The 26,901-nt window shown below is 43.5% G+C and overlaps 1 protein-coding gene across 6 annotated transcripts in view; it reads left to right on the top strand.

The window, feature by feature from the left end:
• The window catches only part of CELSR1 (cadherin EGF LAG seven-pass G-type receptor 1), a 161,890-nt gene that overhangs the window by 81,636 nt on the left and 53,353 nt on the right, over positions 1-26,901 (top strand). For all 6 annotated transcript variants that reach the window (XM_057370075.1, XM_057370070.1, XM_057370072.1 and 3 more), the window contains exons 3-5: positions 4,436-4,658; positions 8,703-8,818; positions 11,509-11,597. In XM_057370075.1, the coding sequence (XP_057226058.1) occupies positions 4,436-4,658; positions 8,703-8,818; positions 11,509-11,597 (428 nt within the window). The remainder of the gene's footprint in view (positions 1-4,435; positions 4,659-8,702; positions 8,819-11,508; positions 11,598-26,901) is intronic.

The following is a 26,901-nucleotide window of genomic DNA, read 5'->3' as shown; positions in this document are numbered from 1 at the left end:
GTAGCTGTAAGGTCAAGCAACTCGTTARCAAAACCACAGGTAGATTTCTGCAAAGACCAGCTCATTGAGCGCACCAGTGTTCTTGAAACTTACAATGTTCAGCTCACAAAGCATTTGCAATTGTGAGATTATTCTCTCAGTTCTAAGAGAGCTTATTTTTAATTCTTTTCACCTTTTTTTATCACCATTTATTATTAGTTAAACTACCATTACTTTATTTGGAATAGGTCAGAGGAAAACCAAATCTAGCCAGCCTTTGTCTTTGCCTGTCCTTGCTATTTTGCACCTGATATCGTGGTGTCCTTACTTACTTAAAGTTAATAACAGAAATTTTATGATTAACATCTTTGTAATGTTAGTCCTAAACCCAAGAGGATAGGTGCGTGTTAAAGACAGAATGTTTGTGAGTGGGATTCAGTGTCAAAAGCAACTACAAGATTCTGATCTCAAGGGCTTTAAAAACGGGAAGCATTACATAAAGGGCTGCAGAAAAGCCCCAGGACCCATAGCTTTAAGAGTCATCAATATTAATTGGGAGCCTATAAGATCAGCTAAGTAATGTCACAGTAAATCATTTTCTGGCAAGGGCCAGAGTTTTTTCCAAGGCCAGGAATCTGCTGGCAGATAACAGGCAGCCATGGGCTGTGTTATCTGACAGTGCGTGCTTTACTTTAGCAGCTGGAGGGGCTGAGCTTCACATCCCCTGCCTGGATTTCACGGAGCTGTGATGTGTAACTAGCTCATTCAGTGATTCCTTAAATTCAAGCCACTGTGAAAAACAAAACTGTATTTGTCAAGGAAATGCTGTRAGGTGCAAAGAAGAGTTTCATGGGCTGGGTGAGTGGCTGAGCCATGCCACCGTCGCCAGCATCGCAGACTGACCCCAGGCTGTGTGTGAGAGCCCTTTGAGCTGTGCTTTTATCACCCCAGACCCTCCAGACCCTCACTGCATGGCAGCAATCACTCCTCTGTACTATTTTTTCCTACTGGRCTGTAAGGCATCCCTTCTGATGGTGTCCCAGCCCTCCGACCCCCAGCTGCCAGCAGGCACACAGGCGCCTTTCATTCCCAAAGACTGGCAAATGCAGTTCCCTTCCTTTGCTGCTCCTCAAGGARCTCTTCCCTTAGGGCCTTCTGACTCCAGCTCCAGCCAGCAATCAGCTCTTCCTTCAAGTCCATGCAGGCTTTGGTTCAGATTCTGAGGGTGATTTTTAGGTGTGCTTCAAAGCACCTGCAGGGTAGAGCTGTGGGACAGGGATGTGTCCAAGTGGCTGCCCTTGGAAGTGACAAACCCCAGAGTGACACAAAGGTGCCAATCCTGATCAAAGCAGTGCTTCAAATTCTTGCTCAGATGGCTACTCCATAAAGGCAAAAATGCTTTGTTTCGAAATAATTCCAGGCAGTTTTGGAAAAATGGTAATTAATGTTTTTAAGTGTAAAAAACAAAAAGTTTTTTTGTAACCTTTGTGCCTTGAAGCACAGTGACACCTTGGATTTACTGTTGAGGTTTCAAAACCACTATTTTCATATATTTTGGTAAATACACATAAAATATGAAAATTCAACATCAAAGAATATGCATCAAATACAGYTCTCATTTACATTACAGACTTAAGAGAATTCAGAATAATTTTAGTAACTGGGACATCAATGATGCTACAGCTAAATGAATATAGGACAAAGAACCTTGAAGTATATTCTTTTAATTTACTTATTTACACATCATAATGAAAAGAAGTAATAAATACAATTCCATAGAACTTTCCTGTAAGCTTTCTTTTTTCTTAGTTTTATGCCTGTATAGCTATCTAAARATTGCTCTATACATTTTTGTTATATCACAGAATTAATGTAGAGCCATCAATGRCTTCCAGCTTAGGCTTTTATACCTCACCTCTGTATTGCCATGGCATTTCCACAGCATGCTGCAATGCCAGGAATCTCTCTTTTTAGCTCACCCTTTTCCTCTCTGTGTATTCAGGCCTGTGTGTTATTTGCTTTTACAAAATACATCATTCTGTTCTCAGAGAGCCTTGAAGATTACATTCTTCTCTGAGTCAGAGAGTTATTTCACAGAATATCTTACTGCTTTTTTTAAAGCAGCAAACCTGTGTTTTGTTTTTCTATAGGGATTTTGTTTTTCCATTTTTTTGAGAGTTTTGGTACACAAGATATGTGTATAAAGGCTGTGCTTATGCAGTGGATCATCAACAAGTGCTTGCTGTAGTGTTCTCTTAAAACATCTCATGCCTGTGTGTGCTGTGTGTGGCATATCTGATATACCGAGGGAATTTTCTGTCTTGGWTGATATATACATTTTTTTCCAAAATGTAGAGCATTTAAAAGTACTGAGGAAGGTGTATTCACATCATCTTGCCTGATATGTGGAGCTGATAAATGAAAACAGGAAGGTATTTATCAAKGGATTTTCACAGCATTTCACTTAATATGTTAAAGTGAGAATATAGGAACATCCGTGCTGAAGTGGAACAGCTGTGAGCACAGCCTTGGGCTCAGAGCTATGTGGGTTATTAGTTCAAAATAATGCACAGAGCAGGTCCATCCTCTGSATCTGAGCCCACATGGATGAGGTGTACATTTACCTGGCTCCTGATCATCTCAATCTTTGCTCRTGCATTTTGCCAGGTTAAACCAAACCGGTCTGAAGGGCACGTGATGTTGAGGTGAGAAGAAAAAGGTGGCAAGGCTGGAGAGCCAAAACCAGTGAGCTGCCCCCCTCACCTTATYTCAGAGACCACTCCCCCTGGGGCAGTGATGCTCACCATGGCAGGTKACAGGCTGGCACAGAAAGGAGGTGCAGATCCAGCTCTGGGTACAGCAATACTGYTGGCTGTGGGAGCAGGGCTGCGGGGCAGCAAATGGAGCAAAACTTTCCATTTAAATTTGCCTTTGTTTATGAGTCCCTGCCCACAGCTCCTGCTGCTTTTACTTTCCTGCACGTGATGTGTCTTTATGCTTTTAACTGTGCTTGAATCAATCAGAACCACAGAATGGTCGGGGTTGGAAGGGGTCTGTGCTTGTCCAACTCCTGCTAAAGCAGGWTCACCTGRAGCAAGTTGCACAGGATCACATCCACATGGGTTTTGAATATCTCCAGAGAAAGGCTCTGCAGCCTCTGTGGGCAGCCCATTCAGTGTTCTGCCATCCTCAAGGGACAGCAGTTTTTCCCTTACTCAGATGGAATGTGCTGCTTTTCAGTCTGTGCCCATTGCCCCCGGTCCTGTTGCTGAGCCCCGCTGTAAAGATCCTGTCCCAGTGTAATTGTATCGCCTGGTGGTGAATAATCATGCAGACACTGAGCTGTTGGAAATGTATTCCTTCAGCTGGCTGTGTTGAGTAGTTTTGCTCTACATTTATTTGTCAGACACRCTTACTGGGTTAAATTCAACTATATATGCCACCTCCAGTTTCTCCAAACAGTTTTACATGTGGGATGTGAACATGCTTTATACCATAGGAAGACACATGTCAAAACACAAATGTGARCTAATTAACTCACACAGAGGGTTTAGCTTTCTGTACAATGATTAATTCAGCAGCTGCTTTTGTCACAACCACAGCAGATTTTTTTTTTAAATTAACATTCTCTGTACATTACTTCTTTTAAATTGTGCCTTATTCTCAGATTTTGGGTAAGCACAGGAAAAAGAGCATGGCATACATATAAAGCAAGAYTGCATTCTTTAGTAATGTGTTTAACACATCTTACTACATACTTTGGAGATGAATAAAGAGGAAGTATTTAGARGTGAAACAACCTTAACAAGTGGCACACAGAATCGGTAACTTCTGTGGAGAGTTACTGTGCCCAGATCCGAAGGGKTCAGAAAATGGTCATCACCTGCAGGATGCACGTGTGGGAAAAGGTGGAAGCAATCTGTATGTCATCTGTATCCTGCTTATTCTTGCTATAGACATTTTGAGAGCTTTGTCATGAGCTCAGCCATGCCACCATAGTCAGCAAAGCCAAATTCCATTCCAGACAAAGTGAAAACATTTATTTGTTTTACACAATTTCGAGCTAATAGTGAAACACCAAAACAATTTGCAAATACTTTGTCAGACAGGGAATGTGCAGGTTTTATACCACATCCSATACAGATCTGTCTGCCACCAGTTCTGTATTTGTCACCCAGTTTGGAAATAGCCCAGGAAAACCAGAGGCCGATGTTGTTGGATATTTGCAAGAGGATTGCTCAGCACATCATATCTTACACTTCCCTGAAAATTCAGACTTGRAGAAGATGCAGCATCCTTACCCCCAGCAATCACAGGCTTGTACGTCAATTGCTTAGGGGGCAGCTGTAGAAGTTAGGAAGCAGCTGAACCTATAGCAGAAGCATTGGGTAGCTGAGTGTCGCAGTGTGCTCTGGGGTGAGGTGTCACCTTCCCTGATGTCTGCTTCTCCCTGCAGGAGAGTACTGCGAGGTGAACGCGCGCTCCGGCCGCTGCGCGCCGGGGGTGTGTAAGAATGGAGGCACCTGCATCAACCTGCTCATCGGGGGCTTCAAGTGCGAGTGCCCCCCCGGCGAGTACGAGCGGCCCTACTGCGAGATGACCACCAGGAGCTTCCCCCCTCAGTCCTTCATCACCTTCAAGGGGCTGCGCCAGCGCTTCCACTTCACCGTCTCCCTCATGTAAGTCCCCGTGGGGAGGGGTTCTGTGGCTGATRGCTCCTGGCTGGAGCTTGGGACTCTTTGTTTTGTTCTGTAGCCACCAAAGGCCTACCCCTGGAGGCCACTGCGGGGATTTCTGACAGCTCGGGTATGTTATTTGAAAGTGTTTGATTTTGTGCCCTGCTGTGGGTGTTTCTGCTCACTCATGACCTTCCCTATCAAAACACAAGGTGATGGAGTGGGAGCAGGGTCAGCAGGACCTCTCTGGCCACCCATCAGCAGCCTTCAGCCACAGGAGTGCCAGGATGGATGTTGGGTTTGTCACTTTTACTAGCTGGGCCTTTGGCTTCCTGGCCTTCAGCCCATCTTAAGAACCAATCCATTTGTGCTCCTTCTTTGGGAGCACTGCTCCTGTCTCCTCTTTCCCTACCTGTGAGAGGACCTGCACATGCCAGGCCATGTCTGAGCACAGTCTGATCCTCCTCAGGTTCTCTCTTTCCTGTGGTTCCCAGCCTTGGGCTTGAGACAACCCCAATTGATTCAGCTCCTCGCCTTGCTCTGTCTGGCCTTCACACCCAGGTCCTGCTTCTGGTCCCATCCTGGATTCCAGGCACGAGTACTCTTATCCCCATCTCATCTTCCTCATCATCCTGTGTGTTGGGCAGTCTTCCTCTGGGCTGTCACTTTTCCCCTGGCGGTGCTCAGGTAGGCGAGGAGGAGCAATAATGGCARCCACAATCATGGGCACAGGCTCTCCCTCACCTGGGAAAAATCCCTCTTCTGGAGAAGGTTTCTTGGGTCAGGCATAGGGCTTGTGTGGTGTGGATCCAGAGTTCCAGGCACACATGTGCCTCTTCTCCAGGGAGGGGTGGGTTTGCAGCTTTACCATGGGTTAGCCAGTTAGGATTGGCTTTTGGTTTTCCTTCACAGCTGACTGTGAGTAAACAACACAAAATGTGTTGGATCCGAAAGATCCATGGCAGGGGGGTTGGAACTGGAAGGTCTTTGTGGTCCCTTCYGACACAAACCATTCTATCATTTTATGATTCTTCTATTTTATCTTTCATCTGAAGTCGAAATTTTACAGAATCTTGATATTTTGGTTAAATCAGAAAGCACAGACATGGTTTGCACACAAGCCAAGGCAAGGGAGAGTTGTGCCTGTGCAGTTTGTTTTAGAGCACCAGGTCTGAGTACACGGAAAAGCTGAGGAGCAAAAGGCCCTGTTGGATTTTTCAGTTTTGTCAGACCTACAGTGAGAGCAAACAAAGGAGCAGTCTGGGCTGGCTGCCAGCATGAATTGCCTGCACTACCCTTGACTTGTCCCCTCAGCCATGAGGTGTCATTTTTCAGGCTTTTGGGAAGAAAGCTTTGACATTTAGGGTGCTTCAAGTTAAAATGACTCAAATGCTCTGTGTAGGGGTTATTGAGAAACAGCAAAGTACTGCACAAAGGTAGTGCTTACACCAGGGTTTCTTCACCGTCTTTAGAACCACGATGTCATATTTAGTCATGAGCTAAACACTGCTTAGTCCACTTAGTGTGACTGTGGGAAGTCTCGGCCATCTTGAGGTTAATCCAGTAGTATCTGGAATGGCAACACATTTAGCTTTTCATACCTGAAATTCACTCTTATTTACACAAGCTATTTCTTTGGCCTTTATTGTCCTTCAGAGGAGGAGGAAAACATTGTGTGAGGATGAGCAAGAATTAGCAGTTTGACTGCTAATGGTGATGACTTGCCATTGCGTATTTTGTGATTTGGGAGCATTTGTAAAATCCCAGGGTGTTCAGCTTCCCTCGGCCTCAAGTGACTCATAACCCACTCCTAACAAAGAGCAAGATTTTTGCATTGTCCAGTCTCATAACTAAAATGGGATGGGKTTTTTTAAGTATTTAGGTCATTGACTTTCTGCTTCTAACATTACATACCTTCTTTGCTTAATTCCAACACTTACTACTCCTTCACTCCAAGAGATACTGTTAGTGGAAAGGTTTTCCCATTACTTATGCAAAATTCTCTAAGAAATAGAGAGTCTTTTGTTTCCTATGTCATGAAATTAAACATATCCTTTCTATTAAAAACGAGTATTTTTCCCCCAGCTGTTGGGTGGTAACCAGACAAGTTAAAAAGCAGTAGAGGTTTTAACAATAAGTGTGATACAAAAGTTGYTTTTCAATAGTTGCCAAGAATGGAAATGGGCACAGAGTAAAGAAATATACAAAATGGCTTAATAATGTAATAGTTTGATAAATCATGATTTCACACTTTAAATTATAGTAGGAAATTGTAAGAATATGAGGAAATATATTCAAGCAGAACTAATCTCCCTTTTGTTGCTAATTAGACTAAATCTTCCTGCCCACTGAAGAAGTTTCACTAGTATCATTTCCTTCGCTCATATGCATTCTGGATAGATGTGATTAAAATGCTTGGATGAAGTAGTTATTTATGAAAAAAATAGTCTTGGGAAATGTTTTATAGAAACTGTATTCCTTTCAATAAATGTTTGATGATGGAAAGTGAAAACTAAATCCATATTTTGATAATATTGATATATTCAATGGTATTGTTGCCTTTTACTTGTATAATGTATTATGATAAGCAAAGTTAGAAATAAATATATGTATCAAAACTGATAAAAAGTAATCAAAACATTAATTTATATTTTGATGGACTATAACACATACTCTTTGAAATTTATATTTTACAGGAAATATCAAAATTGTGAATTCTGGTTTCTGAACCAGAACAATCCATTATCCTTCAAAAATATTTTAAAATCTATTAATAAAATTTCCCATTCCATGTAGTTCAAATTCTGAAAGGTCCCCACTCAGTGTGATCYACACCATACATATGTCTCAGAAACAACTTTTAGTAAAAAATATTCTTTGTCTTTAAAACTTTTTATTTCAAATACCAACCCTAGTATTTTAAAATACTGCTTCATTCACATCCTCTGAATGCAGGTTTTGTTGCATCACATGAGAGTCTTGCTAGTAGACGTGACATGACAGGCACAAGAGTCACTTCTTATGTCCATAGAAGACAGTTTTCATTAGCTGTGTTCAGCATTTCATTCATTTGTAGGAAAAGTGGGTTAATTTAAATCAGGCATATTTCCTGAAGTTCAAGATACAAAATCAGACTAAATTGCCATTGGGAAACACAGGAAATTCCCATGGTTTCTCTCTTTTTCTCCCTTTATCTAATATTAATCTTTGTAAAAATGTTTATGTAAAGTGTAATATTTTTTTTTGCATTTCTGAGTAGATGAAAGCTGTGTGCAACCCTCCAGAGATAAGAGGATTCAATTAGAAATTATAAAATACTCGCAACAAGCAGAAATTTGCAAAATATGTTCTGTACTGACAAAAAAGACAAACGAGGCTTTTTTTAAATGTGGGGTTGCCTTTTTTTCAGCAAAAAAAGGTGTGATACATCCCATATTAGTAGCACAAGAAAAATGAAACCAAAATGCACCCATTGGTGCTGATTTAGTGGAATCATTTAAGTGTTGATTTTCTTTCCTCCAACTGAATACCTGTTGATTGACTAACCCTGATTTTCTACATGGCATCATTAAAGTAACTCTTATCTTTCTTTCCCCTTACCTCCCCATCAGGCTTTTTAAATCAGCTGATGACTGTCCTAGGATGCTGTAGCATTTAGACAGCAAGCAGACAGCCAGAATCCCCCCTTTGATGTGAGAATGCTTTTGGACTTTCAGACTGTTTGAAGAGTGTAGTAAGTGCTTCTGTTTGGCGAGTGTCAGATACTGCTGTTGCATCTTGTGTCTGCCTGATTTTAGCCCTCGTGAGGGTCAGCAGATCTGTGCAGAGTAGATTTCAGTAGTTTCCATCTGCTTGCCTTGTTGATTATGAAGGAGTAGAATTATCCTGTGGCTGACTCCTCAATTTTACAATTTTCTGTCTGAAGATTGATTCAAAGGCTTGTTTTTCTGCTAAACACAATGCTGTCTTTCTTCTGGGTGGCTTGGCCATCAGTCTTTAATCCATAAGCTGTTAAGCTCAAACTAACCCCATGTCTCTGTGTTTCAGGTTTGCAACCAGGGAGAGAAACGCTCTCCTCCTCTACAACGGGCGTTTCAACGAGAAGCACGACTTCATTGCCTTGGAGATCATTGAGGAGCAGATCCAGCTCACCTTCTCAGCAGGTGAGGTCTCACTTGAGTCAAGCGTTTCTGCTTGAGGTCAGGAGATCCTCTCAAGACGACTGGAAATGCACTTCAGTGATTTTATATGGCTGTTTGCTGCCTCATTAATTTACTGGCTGACACTGCACAGTAAACAACTGATGCCGGGTGTTCTCCAGATTGTAGCGGTTTGTGGTGATTACACGCACGGTCGTAGGCAGGAGCTTGTCAACATCCCAGTTATAAAAGCCAGAGTTTATGACTACTATAAAAGATTGGTACTAGCCTGAATGTTGGCCCCCAAGCCAATGTTTGTTTAAATGAGACTTCATTTTATCACACTGTGATAAATGTTGTGTGTTTATGCATTTTTATGCTACGCCATCAGAGGAACGTAGGTGCATAAATGTTATCTAAAAAGTCCATGTAAGCCAAAGGAAAAGTTAGCAGAAATGAAAACTCCACTGCTGGGGAGGAGCAGTGCTGTCGCTAGAATGCATTTCTGCACTGTAGAGTCACCTTCTTTTAGAAGAAGCCATAAACAACAACAAATTTAGGAGAACTTAGCTGTCCACTTATTGCTGCAGTTCGCCAGGAAAAAACAAGTGGTGGCTTTGGTGTTTGCTTGCTTTCTGCCCTAGGCCTAAGCCAGTGTCTTCTGGTGCTTGTAGAAGAGAGGGAGGGCTGACAGGCAAACTTCAGGCAGCATTCATGCTCAGAAGCAGATCTGTGCATTCAGTGGCAAGGCTTTGGTGACTTCACAAAATGTCAGTAGTGCAGAGACAGCCTCTGGTTGTCGCAGGTTTATGGCATTTTTCCACTGAAACAAAACCAAGTGTCTGGGCAGGGCTGTTGTCTTGTAAGTCAAGTGGAGTTATGTAAGGGTCAAGTGAGATGTTTGTGCCTCTGCATTGGGCACATAATTCAGGAAATAATCCTGCTATTTCTCATTTTCCATATTCAGGACAGACGTGGGTTCAAGTCAAGTCTTGTTTTATTTTTGTGGAAAGTGAGACATTGCAAGCAGTAAACCCACACTGGTGTTGCAGAGGCAGAAACACAGCCCACACTGGTGTAGCAAACTCATCACCAGTGAAGGCCCTCAGACCCCGCAGTATATCCTGTGTGACCCCAMTGATTTACCAGCAATGCCTAAGTGCATATATGGGCCCTTTGGGTTGAAGATATCCAGTTACATTTCCCCTTTATTACCTCAAAGTTGTCCAAATTAGACTTTTAAGGCAGGTTTCTGAATGGATCACTGTAATGAAATAACATGCTGCAGTCAAAGAGATGTGCTTTCTTCTGTAGCTCTGCTCCACCTGTCTAAACTTGAATCAAATTGCTCAGAAGGTACCCTGAGGATGAATGGGAAAAAAATAAATTTTGCTTGCATTTATATGCATTTAAATGTGAAGGAACTCCTTTAAGATACATGAAACTAAATTTAGATTTGCACTGCTGCACCTGAGAGCAGGTCTGGTCCTGCACATTACAAATGGTATTTGGAAGGAGAATGGTTTGTGTTTTATAGTTTTAAATGGCTTTTAACGAACAGTACAAGTTTTAGACACCTGATCTCACTGTTTTACCTGTCGCAACAACTTTTTCACAGAAAGCAAAGCAAAAGGATTGCAGAACATTGATATTCCTTTTGCAGACACTTGATAGCTGAATAAAAAGCCCAATTATTAGCACAGATTTTGTTGCTAAATAATAAAAACCATCACAGCAGAATATCATACATGCTAAGCTGAAATGTGTATTGTTTATATAACAATATAACAATATCTTTATATAAGATATATGTGGGATGGGARTTAAAGGAGAGTAGGGGACACAGGAATAATACTTCACTTAGGTTCTTGTTGCAAATAGAGAGTTGAAAGTACATTTGAAGATCAACAATATTATGAGCTTTGCTAGCTTATGGGGGGAGTTACTTTTCCTGTAATTATCATTATTTAGTAGTATTTTCCAACTGTTAAAAAAACCACAAAAAACAAAAACCCAAAGCAAGGGAAAGAAAAAACCCATAAAAAGTGAGCAATTCCTTCTCTGTGGCAGGCCTATTATGTACCTTCAACATGAATGTTTGTTTTGCTGCTACCTCGAAACAGATATGCCTGGTTACTGAGCTGGTTCTGCTGACTCAGTCCTGGCTTAAAARCTTCAGCTTTCCAGTTGCAATGGCAAAGTCTTGCTTTCAAATTTAAATACTGAAAGGCTGCCAGTAATTTCATTAATCACTGGTAAAATTTTGCTGGTATCGAGGTWACCATGTGTTTTATACTAGAGTATTTTTGGATTTCATTTTCTCAGCTCTAACAGGGAGTAGGCTTCCCTTCCCTGAAAAACTATTTCATCACAATACTCGTCATACTAAAACTACCTGAAAGGGTGCTTTTGGCAAAAATTCAGAAAAATTCAGACACATTTCTTCCTCAGTTGATCACTTCAGCAATAGCTGTATCTGCCCAATGCATCTGCTGCCAAGCTTTGCAGAAGCAGGATAAAAAAATGACATAATTCACCCAAATGTGCCCAAAGCTGGTTTTTGTGTACCAGAGCAACCCCATGAAACTGGGGATATTTATTGTCTTGCGGGACAAATCCCAAATTCCTCCCTGATGAGGCAAGGTGCCTGATGAGAGTTTYTGTGTTTCTTGCTATGATGGTGACTCATTTTTGCCTTCTGCCTGTTTTTGCAGGGGAGACAACCACTACAGTGGCACCGTTCATTGTGGGAGGGGTCAGCGATGGGCAGTGGCACTCGGTCCAGGTGCAGTACTACAATAAGGTAAGACTGATGGTGTTGGTGATAACCCGACTATTTATACAGCAATAGAGGCGTGGGCCAGCTAGCTCTGACCTGACCTTTGCACATGACYTGAATTTTATTTGTTTAACCAGGCACATCGGTACAGCTCTGCACAAATGTTACTGGTCTTGTTAACCTTGCCTGGGACAAAAATTCTCTCACAGGGCTTTTGARTTTTGACCCAGGAAGGCAGAACCAGATGTAGTGCATCCTTTTCACAAGTACTCCTAGGAAAACTTTCAGGTACTTGGGACTATTTTAATTTTCCGTTTTTTAAACTGGTACAAGTGTCAGTGTATCTAAACCAACTGATTCACTTGTATCTTGTTAAAGAATTGTACTGTGCAGAGTCTTCAGCATAATCACTGCCAACCATTAGTGTAGAATTTTCTGAAGCAAAGAAAATTCTTCCCTACAGCTGTCTTTTCTTGTGCCAAATGACAAGTTTAGCTTGCACTGGCATCTTGGTTCAGAAAATATGGCTATTGAATGGTTCACACCTTTCAGTAATAAAGCACTGTCATACTGAGTAAATTTTTGTCTGCTATGTAAGAAGATACTTAAGCAAAATGATAAAATGTCACTGCATACAGTCCCTGGCACTCAGAGGTGGGCTCTGGGGTCCCTGGCCCTCAGCTGCACCCTTGGTCACTGTCTCTTGGTCACAGGGTCCGTCTGAGCTCAAAGGATTGTAGGCTCTCTGTGCAAAGCAGCAATTTTGTGATAAACCAGAAAGCTTTTAGAGTGTACAGTGTCACTATTTACAGATAGATGTCAGAGATCTTCTATAAACCATAACAAAAATTAGAGAATTCATTTAGTGACTGAGAAGTGTTGCTTTTAAGTCTGACATGATAGCATTATGGGGGATCACATAAGGAATAGAGAAGCATTGTTGGCTGTTAAAAAGGAAACAGGATACTGGTGTAGGAAACTCAATGGAAGATGAAGGATTAATATGATCAGCAAGTTCTTTATTTCCTGGTGCTACATCCTGTCATCACAGTTTGAATGGGAGGATTAAAATTTTATTTTGACTCCTAGATAGGGTCTCCCAGCCCTAAGGATATATTATCAAGACAATGAAAAGCTTTTTATTAGTATTTTATATTTTTTAAATACAGTTTTAAAACTGAATCAAGTTTTGTGCTTAATATACGTAAAATACCCTCRGCTATCTGGAGCTCAGCAAAATAGAATTGAAACTTGATGAGCTGCCATGCACGCATCTGTGGACACTGTGAAGCTCTTCCTCAGTTTCCATGAGTGCATATTTCATAGAGGATCACTCTAGCAGAGTGAACAGCACTTGCTGAGGCAGTGGAGGGACACTCCAGCTTTCAGGCTCCTGGGCACAGCAGCAGGGAGAGCTGGAGCAGCTCACTGAAGTGCCACTGAGCAGATAAGGGGCCCGAGCAGCAGAAGGACGTCTTTAAAAGGCAAAGGGATCTGACACAGATGTTAAAAATAAACCCCTGTCTCATTTTCAGGGCTTGCTGTGGTTCAAGCAGACTGGTTGAGCCATGTTAGCTGCTGGTGTTTTCTCATTGTTAACACATGTGTCCTGTCATCATTTTCTTCTTCTGCCCCAGTTTTTTGAMGTGAAATGAGCCAGTCTCCACTGAACAGGAGGAAATTCAGGGCAGAGAGGGAGAGCAGAGGGAAACACCAGGAAACACTGCTGACTTCACTGCCTTTGCCACTTGTGTGACATGAAAGTGATGAAAAGCAGGGTCACCGTGTGGAGAGCAGCACTGTGCCCTTTGCTGTCCATGTGTGAGACCGAGGTCATCACCTTCCCCTTAGTGTATTTATTGCAGAATGGTTACATTTGGGCTGGAGGAGGGAGTTCACACTATTGAGCTGATGGTACAAGTAGGATATGCTACCAGAGTGTATTCAGCGTGCTCTCAGGACTCCCCAGCATGTCTGAGAGCTGCGTGTGTAGCACCAGCTGTCCAGCAGTGGAAGAGGGAGCGGGTGCTGCAGGGCTGGAGGCAGCTCCACAGCCCTGCCTGCCAGGCTGCCCCTACACCCTGCCCCGGGGTTAAGCCTTCCCCTCATCTGGCTGTTGTTTGTAAAGTGGTTTCTTGGCTACTTCRTGTTTTAACAAAGCTGGAAGTAAAGTTCCTGTGAGGAGGTTGAAAAGACAGGGATAATTTAGGGATTTGAGTTGTGCCAAGATAAATGGGATGCTGTGTCTAAACTTGACACAGTTGAGATGTTTGAATAACAGAGTACCAAAACTCATGAGTTTCCTTAAATTATGCATGCATATTATTTTGCAGGTACTGCATCCTTCCGCTCTTTCCAAAGCCCTGCCGCAGTGTCAGTTCATCATCCTGAGGCTACACAGCCACTTTGCTCTGCTCAGACACTGAGCAAGCTTTCTGAGCAGGCAGCRCTCCCCTGAGCTGTCTCCCTTCTCCCTGTCTCTGGCTCATGTTTGATCCTCACCTCCAGCCCTTCTGGACTCTCCTCCCTCCTGTCTGCCTCTGTCTCTTTCTGGCATTTTCCAGCAGGACCGCATCCCTGGCTGCAGGGCCACAGGGGCTACCTTTACCAGCATCCCTGCGGGGCTCTGTGCCCGTTTCTCCATTATGCTGTTTGCCTGGGGAGCTTCTGGTCTTTGTTCCTCTTTAGACATCCCTTGCCAGTGTTGTCCATGGGAAATGCATAATCATGATTCCAAATGCCCACAGAGATTCAATTTATTGATTTGTCTGTTTTGCATTAAAAAGCTTCAGCAGCACTTATTTCCTTAACAAACACATTCTGTTGATGTGCAAAGTCACCCTGTGCAAAGTCAGTTTGCTAGTAATTGTAATGAAACAAGAAGCAAGTGTAGAAGTGACTCCTGTAAATTATTTTCTGTACTTAGCTCTGAAGTGATGTGCTTGGTAATATTTATCTTTAGTGTTGCTGAAAAATGATGGTTTAGAATAAGTGCATATCATGGAGRTCCCCTGTCACTTGGGACCAAACACTGGACCCTCATCAGTAAAAGATAAATCCAGAGCTGGCTTTGCACTTCTGTCATCTCAAGTATTTGATGCTTTCTTACCAATCCTGGTATATGGCAGCACTGAAAAACATTGCAGTAAGGAAACAGATTGTATCAGAGAAGGGAAGACATGTGATTTCATTTACTGTGTAGCGATGGAAATGGATGCTCCCAACATTGGAGGAAACCAGCTGACACATTTGGTTTTGGTGGAAATGCCTGAGGGAAGCACATGGAACTTGCACTATGTACATGTTGGCACTGTATTGAATTTCTGGAAGGAAAAACACCAAGGGGGAGGAATTAGAAGTTGTAAGAGAGCAGAAGTGAATTAGGAGTGTTTTATAACCATTATCCAGTTTCAGTTATATATTAGAAGTTTGTCAGCTTCCYAGTAGCAAAGTATCAGTTTACCTGTTACTTGCCATTACAGATGTTTGCTGACAGCTGGGGGAAGATAGGGAGGAAAACTACTCACTGATTCTGATAGCTCAAACACATTATTTAGTGGGGTCCTGATCTTGCAGCCATTAAAATTAGTGGGAGATATTAAATTAAAGGTAACACATGGGTGACCTGCTTTCTCAAGAGGTATATATATTTAAAAAGAAATTTAGAAGAAATGGAATTTAAAAATTTATTTCGGAAGAAAAGATGGAAGGATGTGGAAGATTTCAGCCTGGTAAATAAAATGAATAAAAACCAGTAGAAACAGCCTGCCGCTTCTTCACAGCACAGTTGGTGTCAGGGGGAGCAGCAATGTCAGCTTCCCTATTTGCCTCAGCACTGTACTTGCTTTCCACACAATGAGAATGTAGTGAGTCTCTGATGGAGTTTGGTCCCCATCCTCTGGCTGTCCTGAGCCTGCCAGCATGAGTGACAGTCACCAGGTTTAGCCATGCTGGTACTTGTTTGGAACAGGAGCAAACCCATGTTTGATGGTAGTGATGCTCAATACCAATGACATCACGTGAACTGCCTGGCATTTGTTGCATGTACAGGATGATGTGTCATTGTAGGCAGTACTTGGGGCTTTACCAAGCCCAGTAGTGAGTGATGGTTTTAATTAAGTGAAAACTTCAAGCCACTTTCCCAAACTTCTGATAGAAACATAGTTTTGTTCAGAATTTGAGATATACCATCAAACTTAYGTTAATGTTTTACCTGATTCATTACCTCAGGGTAGAATTCATCATTTGGCACAACATAAAAATGTTTTGCGTATGGACATGTTCCTTTAATTATAGAGGGCATGTACCTGTATAATTGTATTGATATGCTCTGTACATTGTGTGTTACTTATACATACATGACATCAAAGTTGCTTAAGGATGTTACTGCTTTGTAGGCAGAAGGTCCTGCACCTCTTTCAGGGAACCCCGGATATTTTAACCTCAATGACAGAAAACCTGAGAAGAGCTTATAGAAATAAGCTATCACTGAGTGTCTGGTGTACAGTGCAGTAATTCTGGGGGATAGGATGAACAAAGCCCTGAATGACTCACAGGATTAGTCACAAATTTAACATCTTGAAGATTGGGCAGTATGTGTAGTGAGATCCACTTCCATAGTCAGGAGGGATTAAATGATGGGCCTTGAAGAGTGTCTCCACTGTACTGGTCTCTTGAGCCTGCAGTCTCCTAGGATGAGCTATTCAGGACAAATATTACTCTGTTTCCATAACTGGGATGAGGTTTCTTCTGATATCTGATAATCAATAGTAAGCTACTGTTCTTTCACTCCCTTCTTGTGTGTCTTGGACTGAGGAGTGCTGTGGTTTTTGTTTCAGACACGTGGCTGTCTTGGGAGTAGCCGACCCCTCCACAGTGGTTACAGTCAGTGGGGTCCTGCTGATTCTCATCCCTCTGTGAATTTTCATCCCACCCGGCAGAATCCAGACCTGTACTGGGCCTGAAGACAACTGCCAGAGAAAACAGGCAAATTCTTCAGTTAGAGATAAACTTGAAAGAACTGAGGGCTCCTTAGAGTTGATCTTTGGTGTGTTGTGAATTCAAAGAACAGATTGCTCTCAATTAGATTCACATATGAATTAAAAAATCTCCTGCCTGTAGTAAGTGATGGTTTCTCTTGAGTTAACTGGCCTCCATCTGGGGCAAGCTGCAGCTTGAATATCACCAAAGACTGAGCTAATACTGTAGAGATTTAGCTCTCAGCCCACTCATGCACTAGGATTTGCCAGTACCTTCCCATCTCATRGAGGTTTTATCCCCCATCCACTGGCTGAAAGCTCTTTCCAGGTGCCAGAACACCCTGTATTTCAGTGCCAAGTCCTGCACTGTATTTTATTTTCCATACCTGGGCTCTCCCCTTGTACTTGCTCAGCAGGCGAGCGAGTGGGCGGGAAGGCAGCTTTCTCCCTCTCCTGTGGGTTCCTCAGATCCTGAAGGGTKATTTACCCTTACAGCTGTGCTGTGGCACCAGCAGAGCTTATTTTTTAAAGTCTGCATCCACAGTCCTCCCTCCTGTGGATCACTAGAAGTGCCTGCAGACTGGCTGTTGATGCCAGCTGTAGCCTGTGTCTGGACTATCAGCACCCCTCCATATCTGGGACGCCTCTGGGAACCCTGTTTGTTCGTGCTGTTTGAATGGCGGCTCTCCAGCGCTGTTGGACAGAGTTTGTGTGCCTTGCTGTGCTCCAGATGAAGCTATGGGCAGTTGAGGGTCTTGGGGATGATGTGGATTTGGGACTGCTGCCAGCTCAGGTAGATTTGGGATGAAGCTATTTGCAACAGAGAAACAGATCCTATGTCCACTTGCTCAGGACTCAGGATAAAGTGGAAGGAAGTGCAGAGTCATGGAGAAAAAGACGGAAAGAAAAAAACAGCCCCAGCCCAGGTCAGGGCTTCATTTGATGCTGATCCTGTAGCTACTCGGGCAATATGGTGGTCAGAAAGAGTAATATCATATGGAAGTTCTGTGAATATAATGTCCAAAGAGGCATAAATTGAGAGTATACCTGAAGATCATATCTGTYAATGCTCTTAATGTTAAAATGTAACAAAAAGCATCTGCAGGTCTGTTCTGAACTACCCACCTTCGCCCCATATATACTCTTYGTGTGCAATTTTTGTCATGTCCTCGTGTACTGGGTTTGGCTGSGGTAAAGTTAACTTTCTTCACAATAGCTAATGTGGGCCGTGCTCTGAATTTGTGCTGAGAGCAGTGTTGGTAACACAGGTGTGTTTGAGTTGCTGCTGAGCAGGGCTTACACAGAGTCAAGGCCTTTTCTACTCCTCAGACTGCCCCACCAGTGAGGGGGCTTGGGGTTCACACGGAGTTGGGAGGGACAGGTCAGCCAGGACAGCTGACCASAGGGGTGCCCCATGCCATACGATTGAAGGGGAGAAGGAATGGGAGGATGTTCACAGTGATGACATTTGTCTTCCCAAGTCACCGTTATGCATGACAGAGCCCTGCTTTCCTGAGGATGACTGAACGCCTTCCTGCCCATGGGAAGTGGTGAATTAATTCCTTGTTTTGCTTTGCTTGTGTGCAYGGCCTTTGCCTTACCCATTAAACTGTCTKTATCTCAACCCATAAGTTTTCTCACTTTTACCCTTCCAGTTCTCTCCCCTATCCTATTGTGGGGAAAGAGAGCGAGCAGCTCTGTGGGGCTCAGCTGCTTGCTGGGGTTAACGATGATACTAAGCAAGAAATGAGCACTTTACAATAGGCCAGCTGTTCAGCAGATTCAGGATAAAGACTTTCTATAATGGACTTTCTGTAGTTCCTCTATGAGGAGGAAAGACCTTGAGATAAAAAATGCAGTGTTTACCTGGCAAGCTTGGAGATGTAAAGGAAAGGTTATTGAGTTTTGGGCTTGCTGAGTTTTTGCATTTGGGAGCTGAGGATGCATCCCCCCATTTTCTAAATAAAGCAGAAAAATCAGCTGGCTGCAAAGTACAGTCCTGTAAAACCCCTGCATTTCTTATACTCTTGTATGTGTTACGTCTGCCACTTGTGGGCAGAATTATCTTTAGGATAATCTTTATGGCGAATCTCTAGCATTCATCACTGCCTTTGTTTTACTAGAGCCTCTGTTTTGATTCTGAGAGCCCATGTCACACAACTGCCTAACCGTGGCCAGAGGCAGAGCACTGCTGAACAACATGAGGATGTGTACACATAATTTCTCTTTTAAAAACTCGGCTTCACCCCTGTTCTGTTCTCCCACCCAGGAACCAGTTTGGACCAAGTTTCATGCARCCACCAGTCACTGGGGGGGAGGGAGAGGTGTGACACAGTCATTACCCAAAAATCACGACCTACAGGGCAGTGTGCTGGTGTAGTCATGGGCAACTGGAAGCTTGRTGGCCACCTGCAATCCCCTGCTGTGGGCAGGCAGGATGTGCCTGTTAATCCAAGGGCATAAGCACAAGTGGCACATGCAGTCACAGGCAGCGGGAGTGGTCAGGTCTGTGTTGGAAAGGTTCATGTGGCACCACCTTTGACACTCTGCTGCAGAGACAAGCACAGACCCTGCTGCCCCTGCACGAGGTGCCYGTGGAGCTGACAGATAGGTTATCTCATTTCCTTCTGAAAACACAGAACCTCTCTGATGATGGCAAATTTGCCTGTTATGGAAATACATTCTGTATTGAGGACTGTATTATTGACTTTGCCACTTTGCTTTGGGAAAAAAAAAACCTGCATATATCAACATTGTAGTGAAACTCAGATTATGACAATTGTGCCAAAAACCACAGATGATGTTGGTTGCCTCTTTCTTTCCTGTAAAGGGAACTAATTCTTTTTAGAAGTTTGGGGTTCTCAGCAGCCTGTTGCCCCAGGACCAGCAGGCAGCATCACGCAGTGGCTCAGCAAAGGCTTCCCAGTGCCACCCCACTCCCACATGGTGCGAGCATTCCAGCACAAACACCTTGTTTGCTCAGCTCTTGGTCTCCCTGCTGAGCCTGCCAAGGAGGCTGCCAGCGCTGCGGGTGATTTATGAGSCAGGCACATGCCTGCAGCTGAATAGGGATTGCCAGCTTCTTGGAGAAAAGCCACATAGCTGCCACCAGCTAGGCATAACTTTAGTCATTGGACCCTGGGTGAAAGACACTGCCCTCACAGTCTCCAGGACACCACCCAGTATCGTTTACTTCTTAATCTGGACGGTCAGGAAAAGTGGTTGGCAACTAAATTCTTAGATAGGTATTAGGTATTACCCCTGTTGCTGGGGAGCACCTCTTGCACCAGGCTGGGTTTCCCAGCTGAGTACTGTGTTTTGTAACTTGGTTGGAAAAGACAGACCCCCAACAGAAGTCAGATAACTGGAAAATCAATTAGTAATAAAGGTTAGGTATGACTTATGCAAATATCCGTCACTGGTGACATCTGAGCAAAAGTAATTGTGATCTGAGGGAGAATTTATAAAGTTAATCCTCATGGTGGCTTCCAGACTAATTTGTTAAGGGATTGAGGGAGATTTTCTGAATAAACAATGCAGTTGTTGAAGATTATGGTAATGCCACTGTTGATCAGATGTGGGCACTGCCAGAGTTTGGATTTTGSTGGCTCAGATTGGCTTGCTGTGCTTACAGCATCTGTGATCGACACAGACCTACTCCAGCACTGCTTGGCACTGTCTGATAAAGAAAAATGCTTAACAGTAATTGCCATGTCAAGCAAACAGTGGAGGTGGGGAGGTACTGGATACACTGAAAATGTTATTCAAATAGGAGCAACCKGCTTCTCTGGGCATATTTTTTCAGGAAGAAACAGAATTCTTGACATTTCAAAACCTAAATTAACAGTATTTCTAAGAAATGCCAATATGGCTTTTAAAGGCTCTCTTAAGTGTGCAAAGCAGAGAGTGTGTTACAGTGTAGTGCTTCCTCTTAAAAGACACCACATATTCTTATTTAAGATTTAACCATATGTATTCCAATTTTATAATTTCCTTATCACCCATCTCATCGTGAATTGTTTAGTAGCAGGGTCTAGAGGTCAGTGGTGTTCCAGCAAGGAGGAGGTTGTGGACAGTGCTAACTTCCAGCAGAGCACGGATGCTTACACTTCACCAGAACATCAATTTGTGCTGGATGCCTTTCCTTCTACGGCATTTTCATGGGATCAAAAGTTCTGCCATAGCTTATGCACGGGGAAGCTTGCAGGACACCAAAACCACAGGGAGCAGAACCACAGTCAATTCATTAGCTCAAGTTTTTGAGGACTTGGCTGTACTTACCCGTGTAAGTGGGGGGGCCTCTTCTTCGCAGACGAAGTAACCATCAGCTCTTCATCTTTGCAAGAAAAAAAAAAACATTTCAAGTGTAAAAGTCACTTTTCTAGCCACAACCAAAATTTTTAAGCATCATCCTGTGAGACATGMATGTTTAATTTACTTCTCAACTCAAGAGGATAAGGAATTTGGACCAGATTACCAAGGTGGTTAGACAGAAGTGATAGTTTTTTCACAACTTTCTTACAAGAACAGAAGTTGCTATRTCAGCAGATTATTGTGCTTTTTGGTGGGTAGGTTTGTATGTTTCTGAAAAATATGGTCAGTAGTGCTGGAGGCACATATGAGGGTATGAGGAATTTGTAGCTATGCATTCATATTACTTACCTATACTATGTATTTTTGGTGCTACTGGTTATGGCCATTAAAAAAAAAAAAAACAACAACAAAAAAAAAAACCTTAGCAATTAAAATTATAAGCAGAGGAAGGAGACAAATTAGATTTTTCTTTACAGAATGCATCCAGCATTTTATATTTAAAGTTCAGAATGTTGTTCTAGTCAAACACAAAATATGTTCTTCATGTCTGAATGCAAAAGATGTCATTTCCCACATGCTCAGAACTCAATTTTTAAAAATGCCATGAGGAAAGGTAATGTCAGAAAAAATAGTTCAGTTTATGTGTAATTTCCTGGCTTTCTGGCTCATGATTCAGACACTCACATCCTTGCTGAAGTCAAATTCATGCTCTTCYGTCTGAATCCAGAGAATCATCAGTGTAAGTCCTACTCTAGAGAAAACCATAGATTTGCTTTATAGAAACTGAAGCTTGACAGATTCTGATTCAAAATAATATACCTGCCCACAGTTGTGATGGTCTTGCTGTCCCTTGAAATCTTTAAATCAAGTCAGTATTTCGCTTTCTGATGGAAAATTTTCGCTGAGTATGAACTGTGTTATTGAGCAGTTCTGTAACTGAGTGATGTTCTGTGATTGTATAAATCAAAAGACTGATTAAATGAGAACAGGAGTCCCATCCATCCAAAAAATGTGACAGGATCCTGTGAAAACCCATCCTGAGCTCCAGCCTGCAGTATTGCAGGTGGAAAGCCTAGAGCCAGGGGAACAGAAATGTTGCTGCACATTTGCCCTGTTCTTACACACTTCCACAGCATCTACCACTCCCTCAGTGGGACTTTGGTCTGGCCTATGGCAACCATTTACATTCCTAACATCTCCTGAAAAGCACTGGAGGGCTGTCTGGCTAATATTTACTTTTTCTTGCTCTTGCTGGTTGTGGAGCCCTTGCAGGTGTTAGTGGGTGTAAGGGGGTGGGGGGTTGATCTGCCCTTGCAGAACAGGCACATGTGAGCCTGGACTTTAAAAGCCCCTCCCTGCAATTCCACTGATATTTCAATTAGTAGTAATTGTTTTTGTTGGTGTTTTGTTTGCTTTTTTTTTCTGGTAGAGGGTAAGTGCAAAGTGATTGATATCTGGGAAAGGAAATCAGGATTTGGCTGTGGAGYGACATTCCATTGTCTTGACACAAAATAACAAATAACTCACCTCTAAATCTGTGTCTCGGGAAATTAAAGTGTAAAGCAGTGAAAGTCATTTGGAGGTCATTGAGATGTGAAGTGTGACCCACTCCCCAGCACTGAGTAGCTCAGMTCTCAGTGACAGCTTTGAGAAATCTCTCCAGGGACTGGGGAAGATTGGGAAAGCATGTACCCAGTGCCTGCCTTGTTCTCTCCCCCACCTGCTTTGGAGCTGCTGCTCTCACAGAGTTTGCAAACACCACCTGAAAACACTGATCATTGTGGTGGTGATTTTACATCCAAACACAAACAGAAACTTTTCAGAAAACATTCCACACAGTAAGGGACCATGTCTTGGCAAAACCAACCTCCGTCCCTGCTCTTTTGGAAGCCTCATCTTTGGCAAGGCTGCTCAGTACTTCCTCCTCTCACATCACCCAGGTTTTAAAGGCTTAACCTGTGTGCCCATCTGGACCTGTGCCCACCCCACACCTGAGCTGGGTGTCAGCTGTGTGGCTTTTCCTCCTGGTGTGGGGCTCTAAAGTCACCCTGGGGACTGTGGCACCCAGTGATGCTTTTGAGCCCAGTTCACTCAGTCCATCTGATGCCTCTCTGCTGCAAAAAATCCAAAGACATTTATTGGYACCTCCTAAAATGGTGATTTTCAGCTCCTCCTGAAGGCTAAGGAGATGTAAGGGGCCTCCATGAGATCTGGCAGAATCTGAATGGYCTTTGGCTCACCCTTGGACCCAGAGGACAATGCTTGAAGGTTGTGCTGTGCAGCCCAGCCTGGCAAGGCCTTGCTCAAAGCCAKCAGAGTCATTGAAATGGCACCTCAGGAATTTGGTGTGAGTTCTTTGAAGTGCACTGTTATCTCCATTTAATCATGTAGTAAACTACAGTAGCTCACTGGTTTGCAGTAACTTTTCACATATTTTTTATCTGCCTGTGTAGTGAGAGGAAACAGCTATTTACAACGACCCTCACAAAGATCCAGCCATGGGAGCAGGGAGGGAGCCGATGGAAAAGTGTGGGATTCCTGGATTTTATAGWCTGGAATGTGACTCCAGTACCCACACTAAGCAGCAGTTTGCTTGGCAAGATGTCACCAGGGATTTGTCCAGGAAGGAGTCAGTTGCTGTGCCTAAGTGTCAAAGGTATTTCTTGGACTCTGAGAGCAACAACATTCACATCCTGGATGCAAAAATAGGTTATAGAACATGCAAGATTTTTATAAAGCCAAAAAATATTTGAGAATGGTACTTTAGCAGCCAGATAGGACAAATGGCAAGGGGAGAAGGGTTGGCTGAACTGGGAGAGCATGTGCCGGAGAACAAGGGAACTCTTYCAGTATCCTTCACATGTTTTCTTTCCCAGTTCCCCAAGGATGCTGGAGAACATCCTTGTTGGTGGAAGGACCAGGGAGGCAGCCAAGGAGGCAGAAAAAGGGTTCAGAGAGCAGGAGAGGTCAGGGAGAAGGGACATCAGCTGTAGGGACAGATCAGAGGGTGGAGATGGCTGCAGAGGGAGCACAAGGGCACCCACAGCAGCAGAGCACTGTGGTGAGTGCAGTCTCCCACATGGAAAACTGAATGTTGTCTTGAGAGGCAATGGTCTCTTKACAGCCAAAACAGGTCTATCTTGTGTTGCTGATTTCAGCATCAAAGAGCTGAGAAGCATTCTGGAATACCCATTTGAGGATAAAATTTCTATTTGCAGACAGGGAAAACTCATTCTTCCCAATCTTCAGGCATCACTGTCGGCACTACAGCAATCCTTGCCAAAGTTAGTCAAAACTAAGAATATACCCTTTGCATACCCTCATGTATCTGGATGGTATTTGTGAAGATAAAGGTCCTGCTGTAGTGGCAAGGAGCACATCGGATGCCATGCCTCTGTAATCCTGACTTTTCACAGCTCTGTTGTGCCTCATGTTATGACAGGAGGGGCTGCTCCCCATCTCTGCCCCAGGGCTGGAAGAGCAGCAGCAATTCAGGCAGTGCCATTCACTGGTGCCAGGTCTCAYAGCTATGCCGAAAGCCTCCTGCTTTGAATATCAAAGTTTAGCCTCTGGATGCAGCCCTAAAGGAGATAACAAATCAGGCCAGTAAAACTCGCTTGACTTTGTGGGCAGCCCTGATCCTGATGATTGGTGTTGCAGGGCGTTTCTCTAGGAAAAGGAACTGGTCGGGTGGCTTTTCAGGATTTGCATTTTTGACTCACTGATGGGAAGCTCTTTAGTTTTCCTTTTCACTGTCACAGGCTCTCATGTTTCTGTACAGACTTGAGCCAAATTTGTATAAAGAAATGCCATTAAAATATTCAGTGAATAAAGGGGATACATACATCAAAGGAGTAAGGGGGTTATGTGAAATGACTTGTCCTGCCTTTCCCTGGTGACTAATCAGGATCCGTTCTTCACACCGCCTGTTTTAAAGGTGCCCTGGAAATCTGTAAGGGGAACTAGAAAACAAAGATTAACGTTAGTGSTTTCTGTAATCTGGCCGAAATTGGAGTTTCCTGATTGATCAGACTGGTCTGCAAGTCCATGCTAAGCTCCTCCGGCATTTCCTAGTCTCCCCCCAAGGGACTGCGAGAAGTGTGCTTTCCCTGTTTATTTYTTCCTGTTTATTTATTTATTTTCCTTGCGGGGGGCCGGGCTCCGGCAGCTTGTCCAGGGAGACCGCCGCCGCCGTGGGCTCTTAATGAGCTTTTTGAGCAGTGAAGCAGCACAGCATGGCCTGGGAATGGCAGGGGTTCCTCCGTTCCCCCATCAGAGCGCGGAGCAGGGGCCGGCGGGTTAACGAAGCGGCCGGGGCGGCTGGCGGGCGGCCTAATGAGCGCCAGGGAACCGGGCAGGGGGACCCCGGCGGCGGCCGAGCCCCAGCAGCAGCCTCCAGCACCACCCCATGCCAGCTGCTCCGWTTTTCCCCATTATTACTGTAGCTGGAAGCGTTAGAAAGGAAGGAGCCCCAAAGGGTCTGCATGTAAGGCATTTTCCAGCCAGAACTTTAGGGGGCAATGGGGTCTGAACCAGCACATTAACAGTGCAGAGGAGAGTATTAAAAAAAATTGCTAGGAAACAGATTCTGTTTAACCTTTAACCACTCCAAACAGCCAATAAATCATTAGCTACTGATTAACAAAAACAGAAGGGTAACTTACTGTCTGGTAAGCAAACTCTTGGAATCACTGAAAGGCTGGCTTCAGGATAGCTTTTCTTCTTACACATTTGCACTTTTTAATAGGACAATCGAGCCAAGCTGTGAATATTTRGCTATGCCATGCAAAGCATTTTGCTAAAAGACAGACCTTCTAAAATAGATATATTTTTACTATGTACAGTGAGCTGAGCAAATGCAGATTTTACAATATGTAACATTCTATCTGACCCCCAAAAAAACAGGTCTCCTTCTGGTGCCAAGTGTCRTGAGGTAGGTTGTGTCTCATCTGCAAGCGATCCTGGTTTGCATTCTCTGAGTCTTGGCCATACTTACAGTCTGCTGCTGAATCATCTCAGCTCCTTCCTAAAAGACTCCATGGGGTGGCTAAAGCAGGCGGAACACATCCTGGCCGAGGTTCTGGCTGGAGAGCACAGCTTTCAGGCTGAGCTCAGGGAATATCCGTTGTGTTGGAACACTCTCCGATTGCTGACCAAAAGCACTCTCCCTCTTTCCATCTGTGAGAAGAGTCAAGTGGCAAGTTTTTATCTAAGAATGGAAGTTGGAAAAAAGCTTTCTGGTGGAGGAAATGTTTGTGAGACCTCTGGAAAAGACCATTATCTTGCAGATTRAATAATAAAAGGGTGAGATCCAGGAATCTGAGTGTCACCACTGCTGCTGATTGACTAAACAAACATTTGAACTTCGCAGTATTACTTTACATGTACAGAACCTGTCTAGTCTGGTTGAGTTTAAAATAAGTCTGCCTTAGATTGGACATCTTGCTTAAACCTCTTCAATAATTTTGCATCCTGACTTTGGAAACAGTAGGGCTTACGATGTAAAGATACAACAGTTAAGTGTTTAGGACAAGGGCTCCCATTGTCCGTTGATCTTTATGTCTTTTCCATTCACTGTGCGTCGTTACACCAGCTGTGTCTTTAATAAGTAACTGTGTGGGCTCTCACAGTTTGAATATTTACTTTAACATGATAGAGAATCCAAATGAAACTGAGATACATGATGTTTGATGTTTTAAGTGGAATCAGAGTGGATTTGTGCAGTAGATTTGCAAACTATAAACAGATGTGTTTTGATGACCTTCGCTCCTCTATCTGGTCTCTATTTATAAAACACAAATTCGCAAATTAAGCTTCTCAGGGTTTTTCTTCTGGGAGAATCTACGTCTTTCTTGCTGTTGAATTTATGGGGAGAAGTCCAAACATTGCTCCATAATTTGGTTTCATGAAAATCAGATWTGGCATCATTAGTACGTTCCTCCACAGTGGTGTTCTCACACTGCGACCTGAGAAAGTCACCACAGGTGGCCAAAGGGAGTTCCACGCCCTCTTGCAGCTTGAGAAGGTGGCTCCTC

This window comes from Malurus melanocephalus, unplaced genomic scaffold (genome assembly GCF_030028575.1).
Source record: "Malurus melanocephalus ecotype Western Australia unplaced genomic scaffold, MMel_1.1 scaffold_118, whole genome shotgun sequence".
Classification (NCBI taxonomy): Eukaryota; Metazoa; Chordata; class Aves; order Passeriformes; family Maluridae; genus Malurus; species Malurus melanocephalus.
The sequence above is the reverse complement of the archived record's forward strand: the minus strand, read 5'-3'. Positions and strand labels throughout refer to the sequence as shown.